At 47.4% G+C, this 20,977-nt stretch overlaps 1 protein-coding gene across 1 annotated transcript in view; it reads right to left on the bottom strand.

Annotated features, from left to right (window-relative positions):
* HCK (HCK proto-oncogene, Src family tyrosine kinase) overlaps nt 1-16,692 on the bottom strand; it is a 32,963-nt gene extending 16,271 nt beyond the window's left edge. The window contains exons 1-6 of the mRNA XM_053394690.1: nt 16,127-16,692; nt 6,344-6,446; nt 4,795-4,837; nt 3,669-3,768; nt 1,234-1,332; nt 312-415 (exon numbers count right to left, since the gene is read on the bottom strand). Coding sequence (XP_053250665.1) covers nt 312-415; nt 1,234-1,332; nt 3,669-3,768; nt 4,795-4,837; nt 6,344-6,445 — 448 coding nt within the window. The 5' untranslated portion in view covers nt 6,446; nt 16,127-16,692. The remainder of the gene's footprint in view (nt 1-311; nt 416-1,233; nt 1,333-3,668; nt 3,769-4,794; nt 4,838-6,343; nt 6,447-16,126) is intronic.
* Nucleotides 16,693-20,977: the final 4,285 nt, after the last annotated feature.

Raw genomic sequence — 20,977 nt, 5'->3', positions numbered from 1 at the left:
GGTATGACTGTAAAGTCAAACCATTTTTGCAGGCAAAAATAAATAAATTTCAATGTGGGGGTGGGGTCACAAGAAATTTTCCGCCCTGGGTACCACCTGACCTTGCTACGCCACTGGACGGTGGAAGAGGAAAGCAAACTGAACAACATTCGCTCTGCCCCACTTGTGGGTTTCCCAGAGGCATCCAGCAGGCTATTTCTATGCGCGAGCAGCTCCTCTCTGAACAACAGGGCATCTGTTCTCCAGCAGGTCCAGCTGTTTGTGGGGAAGAGCTGATTTGGCACATGCACACACGAACCAGCGCCACTTACCCTTGGTTGTCTCGCTGTCTCGGATCATGAAGGAGCCTATCACGTTCCCAGGGCTCAGCAGCTGCCGCTCAGCATCCTTCCTGCTGACGCCTCTGAAAAACCACCTGGGGGGGCAACAGTCACAAGACAGGAGGGTGAGCAAGCCAGATCTGGCTTTGCATGCGCTGCGCACCTTCCCAAGCAGGCAGGGGCAAATCGGTCCATTTCAGTTTCTCATTTTCCCAAACTTTAGTTTGTTTCTCCACATTTCCACATCAGTTTGCAATTCCGTATTTATTATTTTCCTTATACATACTTTTGCAATACAATACATTAAATCACATAAATACCTCTAGCTCTGCCGAGCGCGCCACTTCCCTCCCTCCCTTCAGCGGGTATCCCTTATTTTCTTATATTGCGTATTCTACTTTTTAACCTTCTATCTGTCATACATTGTAAGAGCTATTTCAATCCTGCCAGTCTTTTTAAAGTTTTACAATTATCCTTTATATACACCATAAATTTACTCCAACTTTCTTGAAACCTCTGATTGTCCTGATCCCAAATTCTTCTCATCAGTTTGGCTAGCTCCGCATAACTCATCAATTTTGTCTGCCACTCTGCAATAGTAGGAATTTCTTGCAGTTTCCAGTTTGGGGCAAGCATGTTTCTTGCCGCTGCTGTGGCGTACATAAAGAGTCTTTGGTCCGCTTTCTTAATTTCTTATTTATTTTTTTAAGTCCTCGTGAAAATCCATCAACACTTGGGTTGATACTAGTGAATTCTATGCTGGTGGAAGCTGGCAGGGCTAGGTGGAGAACAGGTGCCCCTGTTCACTATCCCACCCCCCCCCCAGCACAAAGGGCACTTTAATTGCAGTCCTAGATAAGCGCCGTGCAGAGAAGACCCCCTTCGCCACCCCCCAGCCACAGAGCAGACTCACTCCTCCGTCTCCAGGGAGTTGACTCTGGCGACATAGTTGCTGGGGATATAACCCTCTTGGCCTGTCGAGAGGGCTTTGGCTCTCCACCACTCGCCCGAGCTGCAGAGAGAAAGAAAGAGAGAGGAAGGGGGGAGGAAAGAGGTCGAGAATATCAATCTTCTGTCACTGAGGAGGAGCAATCACACGCTCAAATGGCAAGTTCAAAAACGGGTGCTCAGAGAGGCATTCCCCGCAGCGACGCCCCTGCAATGCAGACCACTTGCTGCTGAGGTTTGCCAAAGGCCAAAACGTAATCGAGGCATGATATAAGATGCTGTGCTTGGGTAGATGCTAAAATGCATCTTAAAGGGTATGTGGCAAGGCTTCAAGGGCTATGAGCCACAGACTTTCCCAGGGTCCACCAACACGTGTCTATGTAGTTGTCTGAATGGGCCTCAAAGGTCTATGGCTGCATTCAATTCAAAGTGTTGGTGCTGACCTTTAAAGCCCTAAACGGCCTCGGTCCAGCATATCTGAAGGAGCGTCTCCACCCCCATCGTTCAGCCTGGACACTGAGGTCCAGCGCCGAGGGCCTTCTGGCGGTTCCCCCACTGCGAAAAGCCAAGTTACAGGGAACCAGGCAGAGGGCCTTCTCGGTGGTGGCACCCGCCCTGTGGAACACCCTCCCGTCAGATGTCAAGGAAATAAACAACTATCTGACTTTTAGAAGACATCTGAAGGCAGCCCTGTTTAGGGAAGCTTTTAATGTTTGATGCATTGCTGTATTTTAATATTTTGTTGGAAGCCGCTCAGAGTGGCTGGGGAAGCCCAGCCAGATGGGTGGGGTATAAATAATTTCTTCTTCTTCTTCTTCTCCTCCTCCTCCTTCTTCTCCTTCTCCTCCTCCTCCTCCTTCTTCTCCTTCTCCTCCTCCCTCCTCCTTCCTCCTCCTCCTCCTCCTCCTCCTTCTCCTCCTCCTCCTTCTCCTCCTCCTCCTCCTTCTTCTTCTTCACCCTGTATATTTAAAGCACGTGGCTCCCCCCAACAAAACCTGGGAACTGCAGTTTGTGAAGGGTGCTGGGAATTCTAGGATTCTTAGGGGCAAGTCTACCTATGCTATGGATTTAAACAGGTTTTACAATCCTTCCTTGTCCCCAGGGGAAACACCTCTGCTACGTAAGTTTAGGATCTGTCAGAGGGAGCTGGAAACAGGCATCTCAGTACCATAAACGAACTACAATACCCTGGAAGGAAGCGACAGAAGGTAAAGAGGTAGACAACCAAAGCTGCTTCGTAGTGTAGAGATATGAATGCCGCTACATGCTTTCTGCATAAAGGTAAAGGTAAAGGGACCCCTGACCATTAGGTCCAGTTGTGGCCGATTCTGGGGTTGTGGCGCTCATCTCGCTTTACTGGCCGAGGGAGCCGGCGTACAGCTTCCAGGTCATGTGGCCAGCAGGACTAAGCCGCTTCTGGCGAACTAGAGCAGCGCACGGAAACGCCGTTTACCTTCCCGCCAGAGCGGTACCTATTTATCTACTTGCACTTTGACGTGCTTTCGAACTGCTAGGTTGGCAGGAGCTGGGACCGAGTAACAGGAGCTCACCCCGTCGCGGGGATTCAAACCGCCGACCTTCTGATCGGCAAGCCCTAGGCTCTGTGGTTTAACCCACAGCGCCACCCATGTCCTTTTCCCTTTTCTTGCGAGGAATCCTATTCGGAATAAGGGAATTTCCCTTTAAAAAAGGGAAACGTTGACAGCTATGGCTTTCTGTGTCTTAGACTTGTAGCATAGAAGTGTTGAATGGTCTCTTTAAATTTGAAGGTTCATTATGGTTCCACAAGGTGTGTATTTCTTTAAAGGCCAGAGCAAATAACATGACCTAGTTTTACAGCCGTGAAGCAGTATAGCAGGTGCTGTTAAGTTGTGGTAATTAAGCTGTTGGGTATGGTATAAAAAGAGCAGCATGTAGCTCTCTCAGTACTCTGGTGGACGGGTCGTGATTATTGATATATTGTAATTTAGTGTAAAAGGAGTTTTTGTTTTTGTAGCTAAAACCTAGCAAAAGTTATTTTGCGTTTCTTGAATGTGTGGTCTCCCCAGCACGCCTTCTGCGGCGCAACTAATCTGCAAATAGCCACCAGGAAGTGTACTGTATTATATATTAAGCATATTTTTATGCTATTTAGCAAGAACACAAACGAACTAATAGATAAGCCTAACCTCTTACTGTGCGAGTGGCGGGGGTGGATTTTTCACACCAAACTGAAAGCAGGCAAAAAAACCACCCCTGCAGAGCTGCCCTAACACGCAGATAGGATATAACAAATTGGGTCAACCAGATTCCCAAAGAAAGCAGGCAGCAGATCAGGGCCCCCCAACACTTACTCCCAGATTAGACCCCCCCCCACCTTCGCTCAATAAACAGCTGCACTAGAGGGGGTCTTGTACTTACTTTTCTAGGACTTTGAGATGGTCGCCCTTCTGGAAGCTCAGGTCTTCCTTGTGGATGGCTTCATAGTCGTAAAGAGCCAGAACGATAAACTCCTCTGTTCCTGCGAGAAGAGCAAGGGTTGTATTCACACAAACACAGTGTTTACTCTGGACGCAGGGACAAACCTCACTTCGCCGGCAGCTAAATTAAAAAGGTAAAGGTACCCCTGCCTGTACGGGCCAGTCTTGCCAGACTCTAGGGTTGTGCGCTCATCTCACTCTAGAGGCCGGGAGCCAGCGCTGTCCGCAGACACTTCCGGGTCACGTGGCCAGCGTGACAAGCTGCATCTGGCGAGCCAGAGCCGCACACGGAAACGCCGTTTACCTTCCCGCTGGTAAGCAGTCCCTATTTATCTACTTGCACCTGGGAGTGCTTTCGAACTGCTAGGTTGGCAGGCGCTGGGACCGAGCAACGGGTCCCATATTATTAACGGGTCCCATAAGTTATTGTTGCTGAATTTCCTCATTGATGATTTTATTCTTCTATCTTTTTTTCTTTTTTGTAAACCACTCTGGTTTTTTATTTTGGTTTTTGCAATTGATATATAAACGTTACAAAATAAAAAAATAAAACCAGCTGGTTGATAAGCAGGTATGGATGTGGAACAATGGACGCGGGTGGCGCTGTGGTTTAAACCACTGAGCCTAGGACTTGCCGATCAGAGGGTCGGCTGTTCGAATCCCCGCGATGGGGTGAGCTCCCATTGCTCGGTCCCTGCTCCTGCCAACCTAGCAGTTCGAAAGCACGTCAAAGTGCAAGTAGATAAATAGGTACCACTCCGGTGGGAAGGTCAACAGCGTTTCCATGCGCTGCTCTGGCTCGCCAGAAGTGGCTTAGTCATGCTGTACGCCGCAACCTCGGCCAGTAAAGCGAGATGAGCGCCGCAACCCCAGAGTTGGTCACGACTAGACCTAATGGTCAGGGGTCCCTCTACCTCTTTACCTTTTTATGGATGTGGAAAGCTGAGCCCATGGCTGACAAGGGGACGTATGTCTTTGCAGCACACAGCTCTCTGATGTAGGCCAGGGGCTATAGATCTATGGGTCTCCCTCCCGCCAAGACAGACCATAGAAGCAGGCATACATACCATCGGTTGCGGGCGGCTTCGGTCTGCTGGGTGCTGGACCAAGCTGGGATGCAAGAGAACAGAAATAATTTATGAACAGGAAAACAGAACCTCCACAAGACAGCATTTCTAATCCTCAGTCTGCTCCACTGTCTCTGCAGCACGCTTTGCCAAACTGGTGCCCTCCAGCTGTTTCAGGAGGCAAGTCACATCCTTGCCGGCCTTACGGAAGATGGAGTTCTTGTTGTTAAATATACCAAGAGCACACCATGAACTCAGGCCAATATAAGTTTCAATAGTGGGAGTGGTCCCTACTCGCAAATCAATAGTCAATTGTAACAAGAACTAATCCGTTCAAAAGTATGTATTCTGACAAGGATTACAAACTCAAATAGAGATTACAAACTCAAACAGAGATACAAACTGAAACTCATAAGGATATGTCTATCCAATTATGGATCGGAAACCAGTAAGTTCATGTTAGTCCATTGTCATATTTGACGAGAAGGTCTTAGTTTCAATCATTGAGCAGAAGTCAATTACGGATCAGAAGCCAGGACAGGGCCCTGTTTCGATGTATTCACCTTCATCAGTTGGAAGTATCAAATATTACATGAAAATACATTTAAATTCTAAATTAACATAAATTGTAAAACAGTCATAACTCTACTTGAGTTTGTAATTCTTGTCAGAATACATGCTTTTGAATGGATTAGTTCTTGTCACAATTGACTATTGATTTGCGAGTAGGGTCCACTCCCACTATTGAAACTTACATTGGCCTGAGTTCTTGGTGTGCTTTTTTCTCTTGGCCTTACAGAAGATGGCTTGGATTATTTGATTGTTTGATTATTTGATTGTTGTTAGCCGCCCTGAGCCCGGCTTTGGCTGGGGAGGGCGGGATATAAATAAAATTTATTATTATTATTATTATCGGCTCTTACGGGTTCGAGACTGCTTCCTCTAATGTTGATCTCTAAGCCCCAAAAAGCTTATCCCATCACAAATATACTACCAGCCTTTAAAGCTAATGCTTCAAGAGTTTGAAGGGACCCCCAAAGGCCATCTGTTCCAGCCCCCTGAAATGCAGGAATCACAGCTAACCAATCCATGACAGGTGGCCATCCAACCTCTGCTTAAAAACCTCCAAGGAAGGACAAGCCCACCACTTTTGGAGGGAATCTGTTCTGCTGTCAAACAGCTCTTACCATCAGAAAGTTCTTAACACTCCGTTAAATACCCTTAACACTTCGAAAAATAACGTATTTTTCGCTCTATGAGACGCACCAGACCACAAGACGCACCTAGTTTTTGGAGGAGGAAAACAAGAAAAAAAATATTCCTAATCTCAGAAGCCAGAACAGCAAGAGGGATAGCTGCACAGTGAAAGCAGCAATCCCTCTTGCTGTTCTGGCTTCTGGGATAGCTGCGCAGCCTGCATTCGCTCCATAAGATGCTCACAGATTTCCCCTTACTTTTTAGGAGGGAAAAAGTGAGTCTTATAGAGCAAAAAATACGGTATCTCTCCTGACTTTTTATTTGAGACTGGCAAGTAATTTAGACTTACCACGTTAGTGGGGTCTGGTATGTAATTATTTGGATCACCCAAGCTCTGACGAGTTCCTGGGACTTTTTTATTGAGGTTGATTTCTTTGGATTTCATGCAGCCCATTCTGGGAGAAGGGAGGGAGAGAGAGAAGAGATTCTAAGCCCGGGCTATAGACGAAAATACGTATTTTTCTTTATTTATCTAACAAAATTTATGTACCGCTTGATCGTAAGGAAATCTCCAAGCGGTTTACAGAGATATAAAACAAAACATTAACATTGCTGATTAAAACAAGTAAAAGCAGGTGGTTTAAAATATTCAGAAGATTGTTAAAATCAACAGCAGCTAAAAAGAAATAAAACATGTGTAACTTCTACACGTCTGTAAAGGTACAGGGACTCCCTGACCGTTAGGTCCAGTTGTGGCCGACTCTGGGGTTGCGGCGCTCATCTCGCTTTATTGGCCGAGGGAGCCAGCGTACAACTTCTGGGTCATGTGGCCAGCATGACTAAGCCGCTTCTGGTGAGCTAGAGCAGCACATGGAAACGCTGTTTACCTTCCTGCCGGAGTGGTACCTATTTATCTACTTGCACTTTGATGTGCTTTCGAACTGCTAGGTTGGCAGGAGCAGGGACCGAACAACGGGAGCTCACCCCGTTGCGGGGATTCGAACCACCGACCTTCCGATCGACAAGTCCTAGGCTCAGTGGTTTAACCCACAGCGCCACCCGTGTCCCTACATGTCTGTAGGCTTGCCTAAATAACAATGTTTTAAGGCAACTGTCAAGAAGTACAGCCAAGGTGTCAAGTGGCAGAAAGTTCCAAAGTGCAGGTGCTGCCACACTAACAGATTGGTTTCTTGCAAGTGCAGAACAAGTATGATGTTGTGCAGTCAAGAGGGCATATCCCACAAGTAAACTGGTCCCAAGCCGTTAAGGGCTTTACAAACCAATAGTAACACTGTGAGCTTTTGTGGGCAACCGTAAGCATCAGATTTTGCATTCACGGGCTAAACCATCTGAGCATAGCACCCTCAGCGCCCGAGTTGAGCTGCATCCAATTTGCATCCCAAACAGACCCTTTCTTCTTCTGTCCTTGTAACTCAAGCCAACATAATTCTGGAAGCATCAAGCTAATCCCGTGGCCCGTCCATCATTATTGAAATAGGCAAAGCAATATTTAAAAGGCTAACCCAGCGGCGGTGCTCCTGCTGCTACCAGGGACAGGAATTTTCCTCACAGATGGTCAGAGTTGTGAGGCTGCGCAGCAGGTGAAAAATTCGGGAGTGGAAACTGAGTTCCCTGCACACAGAAAGCAAGCCCTTCAGGGAGATGATCTTGCCTCCAACTTTTCCCCATGTCTTTTCTGTGTGCAGGGAAGTGTTGGCTGTGTGCTTATGGTTTGTTTTTAAAGTTCAGGCGGAGGCCTTCACTCATGCGGTGGTACACCCTTGCGCTTGAATCCGACTTGCACAATTGGAGTCTGGACCAGATAAGCCATTGGCCTGATCCAGGAGACTATTCTTTTCTTGTTTTAAATAATTTTATTAAGAATTTCAACACAACAAATTATCAAAACATACCATCTTCATTGTCTGCCCCCTTTTCCCCTCCCCCCACCCCAGGAAGAACCCCCAAGACATCCCTCAGCTCCTCTCTCTGGTTTTTCAACATGTTATTCTCTGCATATTGTAAAATTGTAAAGAACCTCAAATTCTCTGTCTACTAACAATCAATAAATTTGTGTATGTTTATTCAAACCCTGCCAAGGAGTCCAATTCATTTTGTTGTTTTTAAAAGTAGTTTGTAAAAAGTTCCCATTCTTTTTTAAAGTCACAGTTGTCCTTGTCTCACAGCTTGCATGCCAATTTTGCCAATACTGCATAATCCATCAATTTCTCTTGCCACTGTTCTTTTGTCGGGGTTTCCTCATTCTTCCATCCTTGTGCTATTAAGACTCTTGCTGCCGTTGTCATGAATAAATTCTTTATTTTCCTTGGCAGGTCTTTTCCTACAATCCCTAACAAAAATGCTTCTGGTTTTTTTTTACAAATGTTAATTTAAACATTTTCTTCAACTCATTATATATCATTCCCCCCCCTTTTTTAATTTCTCTACATTCCCACCACATATCATGAATAGCAGACTATTCTTAATACCTTACGCTCTCAGGAAAACACTCGCCCTAGAGCATTATCTCCCTACGAACCATGGCCACCACAATAACCACAGAGCTGTGATAGGAGGCAAGTGGGGAAAGGCCATTTCCTTCCCCGCTGACATGATCCCCTGTAGACTTTTAACATCCCCTCTCAGCCTCTGAAAAGCAGAAGGCACTTTCAGCTCAGTGGATCAAGAGGCACACAGGGAACAGAATTTGGGCCACCGGACCAAAGCGGTGCCACAAGGGTATGAGATAAGCGTTCCTCAGCACAGCGGAAGTTGGTTAGGAGGAAGAGAAAGTTTCTTCTCTGTCTCCGGGGACAGGAAGAAGCACACACACAAGCTACCAGTTTCAATTGGCCTCCGCCTGCCCGTATTTGGGGTTTTGATCTTTACACATTGCATTTGTTGCAATGGTGGCCTCCAGACGTTTGCATGGCAACTCGCACCAGCTCTGGCCATCACGGCTGCGAGTTGCCCCCAAAACATCGGGGAGGCATTTCTTCTCTTGCGCCCTCGGTGCCAGTGGCAGCAATTTTAAATCTTGAGTCTCAGTTGCCAAGACTTCTCAAACTGCTTGCAATCAGTCGCAAAAGGCGCCTGGCGCCTGGCTAATTTCAAACGCTGGTCAGAAGCCGGGGAAGAGTGACATGCAACAACAGGCCAAAAGTGCCTCTGAACATAGGTAAAGGTAAAGGGACCCCTGACCATTAGGTCCAGTCGTGGCCGACTCTGGGGTTGCGGCACTCATCTCACTTTATTGGCCGAGGGAGCCGGTGTACAACTTCCGGGCCATGTGGCCAGCATGACTAAGCCGCTTCTGGCGAACCAGAGCAGCGCACGGAAACGCCGTTTACCTTCCCGCCAGAGCGGTACCTATTTATCTACTTGCACTTTGACGTGCTTTCGAACTGCTAGGTTGGCAGGAGCAGGGACCGAGCAATGGGAGCTCACCATGAGGCGGGGATTCGAACCACTGACCTTCTGATCAGCAAGTCCTAGGCTCTGTGGTTTAACCCACAGTGCCACCCGCGTCCCAACAAAGGTAAAGGTAAAGGGACCCCTGACCATTAGGTCCAGTCGTGCGTCTGAACATACTTGCAACAATAGACCAAGGCACTGCCGGGGTGGAACTGTGTGTTTCAGGGCAATTAAGCCCTGTTCGCAGCACTGTCATAAGTCGCTCCACACACTGGTCCATCTAGCTCAGCCTGTCACTTTGCAGGGGTTCGCACTAGCAGAACTTCAAAACGGGAAGTGCTTTTGCTATAAAGTGCTGTTTCACACCACCTCAATCTCTGAGCAGGGAAACTGCAAGGCTTTCCGGGCACTTACTCAGGTTTCAGTTTCCTCGGAATGAAGGTCAGCAGAGACTGCAGTGTATTTTGGATACAGTGGTACCTTGGGTTAAGAACTTAATTCGTTCTGGAGGTACGTTCTTAACCTGAGACTGTTCTTAACCTGAGGTACCACTTTAGCTAACGGTGCCTCCCACTGCTGCCGCACCGCCACCATGTGATTTCTGTTCTCATCTTGAAGCAAAGTTCTTAACCCGAGGTACTATTTCTGGATAGCGGAGTCTGTAACCTGAAGCATCTGTAACCTGAAGTGTCTGTAACCTGAGGTACCACTGTATAGGTAAAAGGTAAAGGATGGTTAAGTCCAGTCAAAGGCAACTATGGGGTTGCGGCGCTCATCTCGCTTTCAGGCCAAGGGAGCCGGCGTTTGTCCACAGACAGCTTTCTGGGTCATGTGGCCAGCAGGACTCAACCGCTTCTGGCGCAATGGGACATCGTGATGGAAGCCAGGGCGCAAGGAAACATCGTTTACCTTCCTGCCACCTATTTATCTACTTGCACTGGTATGCTTTCAAACTGCTAGGTTGGCAGGAGCTGGGACAGAGTAATGGGAGCTCACCCCGTCATGGGGATTCGAACCACCAAACTTCCGATCGGCAAGCCCAAGAGGCTCAATGGTTGAGACCACAGCGCCACCTGCGTCCCTAGTCTTTTGCATATATGGCTTTATTTACACACACAGTGGTACCTTGCTTGTCAAACTTAATCCGTTCTGGGAGTCCGTTCAACTCCCGGAAATGCTCGAAAACCAAGGTGCAGCTTCCGATTGGCTGCAAGAGTTTCCTGCACTCAATCGGAAGCTGTGATGGACGTTTGGCTTCCAAAAAACGTTCGCAAACCGGAACACTCACTTCTGGGTTTGCGCATTCGGGACCCAAAACGTCCGAGTACCAAGGCAATCAACAACCAAGGTACGACTGTATCTACAACCTGAGCATAAGATAAGAGGGGCTGACAGCATGAATACCCCAAAGGATCTTGCTTCTCAATGAGTCACTGCTTTGGACCCAGCACAGAGCAAGCAGGTCTCTGTGCATCCAGCTTCCTGCCTGCTTCCAGCTCAGCTCACACCCCAAAACTCTGGCTGTTGTTCTCCTACCTAGCAGCTAGGAGATGAGGGGCACCTATCTGCCCAGATGGTGCCACCACTCAGTTGTAGTTCTTGCAACCTAGCTCATTTTTTGTGGTGCTGACCAGGACACTTAAGAGTCCTGCGGAGGTCATTGTCCTAAGAGAATTGTCGGACTAGTTTGGAGAACTCCTCTGTTAGATTCTCTTCCACTTCTTCTTCTTCCTCTTTGGCAATCACTTGTAGCTGAGTAAGATTGTCTTCCATGAACACGGTTTTAACAATGAGTCTGTAAGTGACTATGGAGGCCAATTCTGGATCTACACGTCCTTCCACAGTGGGGACATTGGTTTCCGGGCAGGAGCTGATCACAGTGTGGATTTGCCAAGCGTGCCTTCCTCTTGGCACGTTTCTCCCTTGTGTCCTGAGTTTGAGCATCTTCAAAGCCCAGGACACCTTTGGTAAAGGCTGTTCTCCAATTGGAGCACTCACACGCCAGTGTTTCCCAGTCGTCAGTGTTTATATGACATTTTTTTTAGATTTGCCTTGAGACAGTCTTTCAACCTCTTTTGTTGACCACCAGCATTACGCTTTCCATTTTTAAGTTCTGAATAGAGTAGCTGCTTTGAAAGACAATCATCAGGCATCCACACAAGTTGGTGTTGAAGGATCATTGCTTCAACACTGGTGATCTTTGCTTCTTCCGTACACTGATATTAGTTTGCCTGTCTTCCCAAGTGATGTGTAAAATTTTTCGCAGACACCGTTGATGGAATCTTTCAAGGAGTTGGAGATGGCATTTATAAGTGGTCCATGTTTTACAAGCATACAGTAGGGTTGGTAGTACAACAGCTTTGTAATCAAGCATTTGGACTCCTGTCTTCCACTGCCTCCTGCAGTTTGGTCAAACTCTTGGTGGTAGCTTCAAGAACACTGTCCCACCATCTCGTCCTCCGTTGTCCCCTTCTTCCCCTTCTCCTTAGGATGTGCCTATTTTTATCAGAGAAATGTTGGAGGGTATGGCGCTATACAACTCCCAAGCCAAGGAGACAAAGTAACTATACAACCTTTAGACGGCATCTGAAGGCAGCTCTGAATAGGGAAGTTTTGAATGTTTAATGTTTTATTGTGTTTCTATATATGTTGGAAGGTGCCAAGAGTGGCTGGGGCAACCCAGTGAGATGGTTGGGGTATAAATAAAATGAAGATGATGATGATATGTCTATTTGCATTGGAGAAATGTTGGAGGGGATGCTAAATAGATAGTCTGCCTCTGTATAAGACAGCTTCCTTTCTCCAGCCATACTTTCATTCTTCTGCTACACAATGTTGCTGTCCCAAGAGAGCCAGGTCAACCTTTGGTTCCTAAAGGTAAAAGTAACCGCGGACCTTCTGATCGGCAAGTCCTAGGCTCTGTGGTTTAACCCACAGTGCCACCCCCATCCCCTTTGGTTCCTAGCAGTGGTTTAAAAATAATTTAAAAAGAGAACTTGTCTTTTGGCTCATCAGATCCGCAGACAAGGCAGCCCCTGTGCACTGACCATGCTTTTGCATGAGGAAGGAGAACTTTCTCAGGAAATTAAGACTTTCCCCCACAGTGCATAATTTGATTCAGGGGCATTGCCAGCTCCTCTTTCCTATGGTGGCCACAAGTGTTCCAGTAAATATACCCTCAAAAATCTACAATGCCCAAGACAGGGGGGTAGGAGATGCTTGCTCCATTTTGGGTCCTCAATCTCTTTTTTTCCTGATCTTTTAGATGGGGCAGCTATTAGGTGTTACACTCCTAACGGCAGCCATTTTGTGACTGGCACCCGCGGAGCCTTCTGAAGTTTCCAAATGGGTCCGTTGGCCAAAAAAAAGGTGGGGAATTTAATTGTTTGCATTCACTGCCACACGATGAGATAAGCTTTGTGACTTAAAAAGGGGATTAGGCCAAGGCTTCTCAAACTTTCTAACTCCAGGGGCCCTGTCTGAAAAGTCCAAAAATTACTGAGGTTCATCCCCCTCACAGAGCTATAATTCCCAGAATGGTTTAAAAGCCAATCTCTCTTCATAGCGAACTCTGGGAATTGTAGTTCTGTGGGGGGAAATCTCTTAGCAAGCTTCACAAACTACAGCTCCCAAAATTCTTTGGGGGGAAGCTAGGGCTGTCTAAAGTGGTATCACAGAACTTTAAAAGTATGGCATGAAAGTGGCCTGAAATTGTCCCATTTGGAAAGGGCGCATGTTGTTCTTTTCTAAAAGAAAGAAGGAAATCTGTTTTTAAAATAATAATAATAATAATAATAATAATAATAATAATAATGTATTATTTATACCCCGCCCATCTGGCTGGGTTTCCCCAGCCACTCTGCGCGACTTCCAACAAAACACTAAAATAACAATAACCTATTAAACATTCAAAGCTTCCCTAAACAGGGCTGCCTTCAGAAGTCTTAAAAGTCTGGTAGTTGTTGTTCTCTTTGACATCTGGTGGTAGGGTGTTCCACAGGGCGGGTGCCACTACTGAGAAGGCCCTCTGCCTGGTTCCCTGTAACTTGGCTTCTCACAGCGAGGGAACTGCCAGAAGACCCTCGGCGCTGGACCTCAGTGTCCTGGTAGAACGATGGGGGTGGAGACGCTCCTTCAGGTATACTGGACTGAGGCCATTTAGGGCTTTAAATGTCAGCACCAACACTTTGAATTGTGCTCAGAAATGAGCCAGTGTAGGTCTTTCAAGACCGGTGTAAGACATTGCACAAATATTTTATAATTGGCTAAAGTGTGTGCAAGTACAAATTATGAGATCAGTTTGAATAAAATGGTGCTGACGAGACGGGGAATATTTTCAAGGTGTGCTGAAGTTGAGGAGTGACAGCAGGGGCTCACCTGTCTGAAACACCAAACCTGCCGAGTCACGCTAAAGCTGCCTGCATTTGCAGAGAGAATGTGCAATCAAATCTTTTGGCCGTTTAGATCGCGCAATTTCAACCATATGTGGCTAGGGGCCGGCTGGTTGAAATTCTGCAAGTTAAATAAAAGCAAAGCCGAGAGCTTGAAAGCTCTTTCCACACCACGTAAGCCAAGCACAGTGCACCAATTCTGGGATGCGCTTGCGAGATCTTGCTGGGCTGTGCAAGTTCCCGCAAGATCTCACATGAGCATCCCATGGCCTCTAAGAGACCTCGTGCTCTGTTGGAGCAAAACCAACCACAATGGACATACTTCACCCAGCAGGAGAGTTGATAGGGGGTAGCCCAGTGGAGATATGTCTATGACACACACAACACACTCTGCACAGTTTGCTCAGAAGCATCCATACATTATGCAATAGCTAATGCCCTAGACCTATGTGCAATGCGCCTGACACTAGGAACCATGGTCTGTTTCCTCTGTGCGTTGAGGGGACAGGACAACCCACCATCAACTATGGTTTACTGTGACGTGCTATCTGGGTCACAGAAGCAAACCAGTGTTTCATTTTATTTATGAGAGAGGAAGAGAGATGATTTTCAAATATACCAAAACTAAGGAAACAACAATAAGAATATTAGGTGCACATTCCAGCCCAAACTCCTTGGAGACCCTGGGTGGAGATGTGGGCTCAGTTTTTTACCCCCAAAAGCAGCAGTGTTGGAGGAGAAAATTGTCTGGTTTCCATGTAACACTACACTGTGGTTTGACAAACTACAAGTTCACCATGAGTTGCCGCACAGACAATCAGACAAACAATGGCTTATATATCCAAAGTTTGTTTGTTCGTTGTTGTTTTTCCAGTTGCTCCTGCAACTGAGGTGGGGTGGCCAAACAAACCTTGGTTCAGGAGGGGGTGTTGAGTTCAAGCATGACGACAAGCTGCAGTTAAAACAAACCAAGGTTCATAAACCAAGAACAAACCATGGTTTTTTGGAAACCCTAGTTATACCTCTGGACAAAGTTTGTGTGTGTGATTTTAATAAACCATGGTGGCGCTGTGGGTTAAACCACAGAGCCTAGAACTTGCCGATCAGAAGGTCGGCGGTTCAAATCCCCACGACGGGGTGAGCTCCCGTTGCTCGGTCCCTGCTCCTGCCAACCTAGCAGTTCGAAAGCACATCAAAGTGCAAGTAGATAAATAGGTACCGCTCCGGCGGAAAGGTAAACGGAGTTTCTGTGCGCTGCTCTGGTTCGCCAGAAGCGGCTTAGTCCTGCTGGCCACATGACCCAGAAGACGTACACTGGCTCCCTCGGCCAATAAGCGAGATGAGCACCGCAACCCCAGAGTCGGCCACGACTGGACCTAATGGTCAGGGGTCCCTTTACTTTTTTAACATTCTGAGACAGCCAGGCCAATGGTTAGTCTTTCCTCACACAACTATTGGAAGAAAAATACAGGTACTTGTATCCCCGCCCCCACTGGGTGAGCAGTGGATTGCAGCTTTTGCAGGGGGAGGGGGAGGTGTGTATAAACAACCAGAAGGACAGAGCTGGACACCACCACCACCCCGAGCTGTGATACAGACTAAAACAGAATCAAGATGCTAGATTTCCTCCATTGTTCCTTCCCTTAGAATATCTTCGCTGTGTCTCTAGAAACTATGATGTGCTGAAAAGCCTTAGGGCACCAGAGCTTGCGCGACTTAACTCCAGTTCAATTGCAGTGTACAGCGCATTCTCAGGTGCACACTGAATAGCATGTATGAGGGCTAAACATTTAGTTGAAAGGGTGAGTTGAGTCCTTGTGAAACTACTTTCTTTCACCACCTGGCTACATATTCCAGCAGCCTTCTCCAACTTGGTGCCCTCCAGGCTCCAGATATTTCAGCCTGTAAGGTTCAGCTCCTGCAGAGCCACTGAAATTCAGTGGGGTGACTTATGAACTATACAATGCAAACAATAGAGGTTTTTTGGAGGGGCATGTCCCCTACAAACCCCCTTGAAAAGGGAGACGTCTGATCAAAGTACCCAGAGCCTTCGCAACAGAGAAGTACCTTCGCTCACGTTTACCCAGATGAGCCGAAAGCGCAGGTGAGTGATGACTCGGGGAAAGAGGAAAACAAACTCTGCACATGCTCTAGAGCACGCTCTCCGCTGCCTTATCATTTCACAGGCTCCAGGGCCTTAAACACACAGACAAGACTCCGGGTTAAGCATTCCTTACGCTTCCCTCGTACGACCCATCTCCATCCTGCCATTCCCGAGGGAGCGGAGGGTCGCGGCTGCCCCCTGTCCCCGCCTCTCTCGCCGGATTTACCTGCCTGCCGCCTTCCGACGTTCCCTCGACGGCGCGTTCTCAGCAGCCCGGCAGCTCCTGCGCGCTCGCTAGTGCCTCTTCGGGGGCCAGGAGCATCTCCAGAATGGCTCTCGCCTGTACGCAGTCCTCGGGCGGGACGCACCCCACAAAAATGCCCGGCAAGGGGAGGGGAAAGGTCTCTGCCCCGTGCAGTTGCTGCAGCAAAGCAGGAAAACAGCAGTTGTTGCGCCTCCCCGACGGTTTCACGGTCCGAGAGCAGAAGCAGAAGCCGACGCGCCCGCGATGGGGAAGCCGCGCGCTTAAGAACCGCCCAGCCCCACGGCGGCCGCGCCTCTTTCCCGAAGGCCTCGCCCCCCAGCCTCTTCGTCCCCACCAGCCCTTCCACTTTTTAAAAAGAGGGCTTTCTCTCAGCAAATACTGGAGTTACCTTTCACTCTCGCAAGAGGCAAAGGGCGGTCACCACTTCGGATGGAGACTAGGCAAATTCATGGCTAAATTGGATAGAAGCGTTGTCTTTTCTCTCGCCTCCTAACACTAGAGCTCTTTAGCTCAGTCGGTGAAGCATGAGACTCTCAATCTCAGGGTCGTGATGGCCGAAAGATTCCTGCGTTGTAGGGGGTTGGACTAGATGACCCTCGGGTTCCCTCCCAACTCTTGTTGTTGTTGTTGTTTTGTTGTTGTTGTTTAGTCGTTTAGTCGTGTCCGATTCTTCGTGACCCCCTGGACCAGAGCACGCCAGGCACTCCTGTCTTTCACTGCCTCCCGCAGTTTGGTCAAACTCATGCTGGTAGCTTCGAGAACACTGTCCAACCATCTCGTCCTCTGTCGTCCCCTTCTCCTTCTGCCCTCCATCTTTCTCAACATCAGGGTCTTTTCCAGGGAGTCTTCTCTTCTCATGAGGTGGCCAAAGTCTTGGAGCCTCAGCTTCAGGATCTGTCCTTCCAGGGAGCACTCAGGGCTGATTTCCTTCAGAATGGATAGGTCTGATCTTCTTGCAGTCCATGGGACTCTCAAGAGTCTCCTCCAGCACCAGAATTCAAAAGCATCCATTCTTCGGCGATCAGCCTTCTTTATGGTCCAGCTCTCACTTCCATACATCACTACCATAGCTTTCACTATATGGACCTTCTCCCAACTCTACAGTTCTAGAATTCTATGGCATCCAATGAAGCTGAAGGTTGGACGAATCTGGACAGAGAAAAGGAAGGACTTCTTCATGCAAGGCAGAATTAAATCTGTGGAACTCCCTTCCACAGGAAACAGGGCCACCAACTTAGATGGCTTTAAAGAGGGATTAGAGATATACCTTTAAGAATGAAAAAGGATTCAACATATTTGTGGGAGGAAAGGGGTATTGATGGCTATCACTCATGATGGCTTCTGAATCCCAGTTGCTGGAAGCCACAGGAGGGGAGAGGGGTCTTGTGTTCAGGTCCTGCTCGTGCGCTTCCCATGGGGGCATCTGACCCAGTAAGCTCTTATTATGTTTTTACCTTGCAATATGGAAATGTGAACCCTGCATAGAGGTTCTCAAGAGGTTAAAGGATTGCGGCAGGTGCGGGGGGGGGGAGGGGAGGAGGGAACGGTGCTTTCCCTCCAGGGCAAGCAGCTTCTTTCTCTGCTTGCCCTACTCCACAACTGGACCCCTGCGGTTACTTGCACTGCTCGTATGCAAATCACAAACTACACATTCAAATAAGGGTGCAGCCTTAACCAGACTTACTGGAACATTAACTCCTGAAGAAACCAACAGGACTTCCTTCGGAGAAAATAAGCGCCAGATGTTTGTGTGGAATGTGCTACTCTTCATCTCTCGAAATGTGGGGTGGAGCTGCTATCCAAAATGTACTTTGCCCCTTCTGGTCCTGAATGGGGTAACTGTGCCCCTGAAGGACCAGGTGCACAGCCTGGGAGTCATTCTGGACTCACAGCTGTCCATGGAGGCGCAGGTCAATTCTGTGTCCAGGACAGCTGTTTATCGGCTCCATATGGTACGCAGGATGAGACCCTATCTGCCTGCAGACTGTCTCGTCAGAGTGGTGCATGCTATGGTTATCTTCCACTTGGACTACTGCAATGCGCTCTATGTGGGGCTACCTTTGAAGGTGACCCGGAAACTACAACTAATCCAGAATGCGGCAGCTAGAATGGTGACTGGGAACGGCCGCCGAGATCATATAACACCGGTCTTGAAAGACCTACATTGGCTCCCAGGACGTTTCCGAGCACAATTCAAAGTGTTGGTGCTGACCTTTAAAGCCCTAAACAGCCTCGGTCCTGTATACCTGAAGGAGCGTCTCCACCCCCATCGTTCAGCCCGGACACTGAGGTCCAGCGCCGAGGGCCTTCTGGTGGTTCCCTCGCTGCGAGAAGCCAAGTTACAGGGAAGCAGGCAGAGGGCCTTATCAGTGGTGGCGCCCACCCTGTGGAACACCCTCCCACCAGATGTCAAAGAGAACAACAACTACCAGACTTTTAGAAGACATCTGAAGGCAGCCCTCTTTAGCAAAGCTTTTAATTTTTGATGTATTACAGTATTTTAATTTTTTTGTTTTTGGAAGTTGCCCAGAGTGGTTGGGGAAGCCCAGCCAGATGGGCAGGGTATAAATAAATTATTATTATTATTATTATTATTATTATTATTATTATTATTACTTCTGAACACCCCCAAATCACGTAGGATGAGGCCACCATTGGCTCCTATCTCCCTCCACTGCTCTTGCGGCCGCATCCTGCTCATGGCGTTCCTTTTGGAGCATCAGGTTCGCCACTCTGGGAGCAGGATGCTGCGCTAGATGGGCCACTTGTGGTCGGCCAATCCAGCCACCAAATACCCAGTTCAGTGTTGCAATTTTTGCTTTGTTTGTCACTTAAAACCAAAACGTCACTTTCTTTTCTCCCTCCAGAGTGTCAGCGGCTGGTGGGTGGGTTAATCACATTAGATTTCTTTTCTTTCTTTAATTGCCACAGCAACAATCTTCCAGGTTTGTTTGCAAATTCAGACTGTTTCCGTTTAGGATATTTTAATTTCATGTAGAGTCAGAATTGATAACTGTGTTTGTAGCATTTTAATAGTCTGCATTACAACCGTGTTTCCCAGTTTTTCAGTTCATTTATTTTCATTCATATTAAGTTCTTATATTATCTCTCGCTTCTTGTCTTCTGATTTATTTTGGGAAGTGTTTAGTTGTATATAAAGAAGCCTCTTATTACTGCCTTACCGGCATCCTGTACCATATTTAAGTCTCTTTGCTTAAATTTATTTCAAAGTACCGTAGTCTTTTAGGACTTTCATCCCTTTCCCCTATACCACTGGCTTCTTTAATAATCCCTCATTTAATGACCATCTATATGTTGATTTATGTTTTATTATTTATATGCCACCCACCTGACTGGATTTCCCCAGCTGCTCTGGGTGACTCACAACAAAATATTTAAATCACAATAAAACCTCAGACATTAAAAACTTCCTTGTACAGGGCTGCTTTCAGATGTCTCCTGGAAATAATAGAGTTGTTTATCTGTTTTACATTTGACAGTAGGGCATTCCACAGGGAGGGTGCGACTATGGAGAAAGCTCTCTCTGACTAATAATAATAATAATAATAATAATAATAATAATAATAATTTATTATTTGTACTCCGCCCATCTGGCTGGGTTTCCCCAGCCACTCTGGGCAGCTTCCAAAAACAATAAAATTAAAATACTGTAATACATCAAACATTAAAAGCTTCGCTATTAATGTCACACCTTAAAAACTTCCCTGAACAGAACAAAAATTTTTTTCCCTTCCAGTAGCACCTTAAAGACCAACTAAGTTAGTTCTTGGTATGAGCTTTCGTGTGCATGCATCTGAAGTGTGTATCTGAAGAAGTGTGCATGCACACGAAAGCTCATACCAAGAACTAACTTAGTTGGTCTTTAAGGTGCTACTGGAAGGAAAAAATTTTTTGGTTTTGACTATGGCAGACCAACACGGCTACCTATCTGTTCCCTGAACAGGGCTGCCTTCAGATGTCTTCTGAATGTCAGGTAATGGTTTATCTCTTTGACATCTGATGGAAGGGCGTTCCATAGGGCGGGTGCCACTACCGAGAAGGCCCTCTGCCTGGTTCCCTGTAGCTTTGCTTCTCGCAATGAGGGAACCGCCAGAAGGCCCTCGGCGCTGGACCTCAGTGTCCGGGCAGAACGATGGGGGTGGAGACGCTCCTTCAGGTATACAGTGGTACCTCGGGTTACATACGCTTCAGGTTACAGACTCTGCTAACCCAGAAATAGTACCTTGTGTTAAGAACTTTGCTTCAAGATGAGAACAGAAATCGCGTGGTGGCTGCACAGCAGCAGTGGGAGGCCCCATTAGCTAAAGTAGTGCTTCAGGTTAAGAACAGTTTCAGGTTAAGAACAGACCTCCGGAACGAATTAAGCACTTAACACGAGGTACCACTGTACTGGACCGAGGCCCTTTAGGGCTTTAAAGGTCAGCACCAACACTTTGAATTGTGCTCGGAAACGTACTGGGAACCAATGTAGGTCTTTCAAGACCGGTGTTATGTGGTCTCGGCGGCCGCCCTTGGTTCCCTGTAGCTTCACTTCCCTCAGTGAGGGAACCACCAGAAGGCCCTCGGAGCTGGACCTCAGTATCCGGGCTGAATGATGGGGGTGAAGATGCTCTTTCAGTCTATTTCTACTGCATAAATAAGTAACCTTGCACTCTCTGGGGAGAAGAAAAGAGGAAACATCCCTCTCCCCCATACTTCCCTCTCTAGCTCAAAAAAGCATGACAGCTCTGGAGCCCAACCCACCCACGCGGTCACCGAGGAAAGGAGCCTTGCTGGCTTGCTTCTCTGTTA

Source organism: Podarcis raffonei, chromosome 6, assembly GCF_027172205.1.
Source record: "Podarcis raffonei isolate rPodRaf1 chromosome 6, rPodRaf1.pri, whole genome shotgun sequence".
Classification (NCBI taxonomy): domain Eukaryota; kingdom Metazoa; phylum Chordata; class Lepidosauria; order Squamata; family Lacertidae; genus Podarcis; species Podarcis raffonei.
Note: the sequence above shows the minus strand (reverse complement) of the source record. Positions and strands in the feature narration are given on the sequence as shown.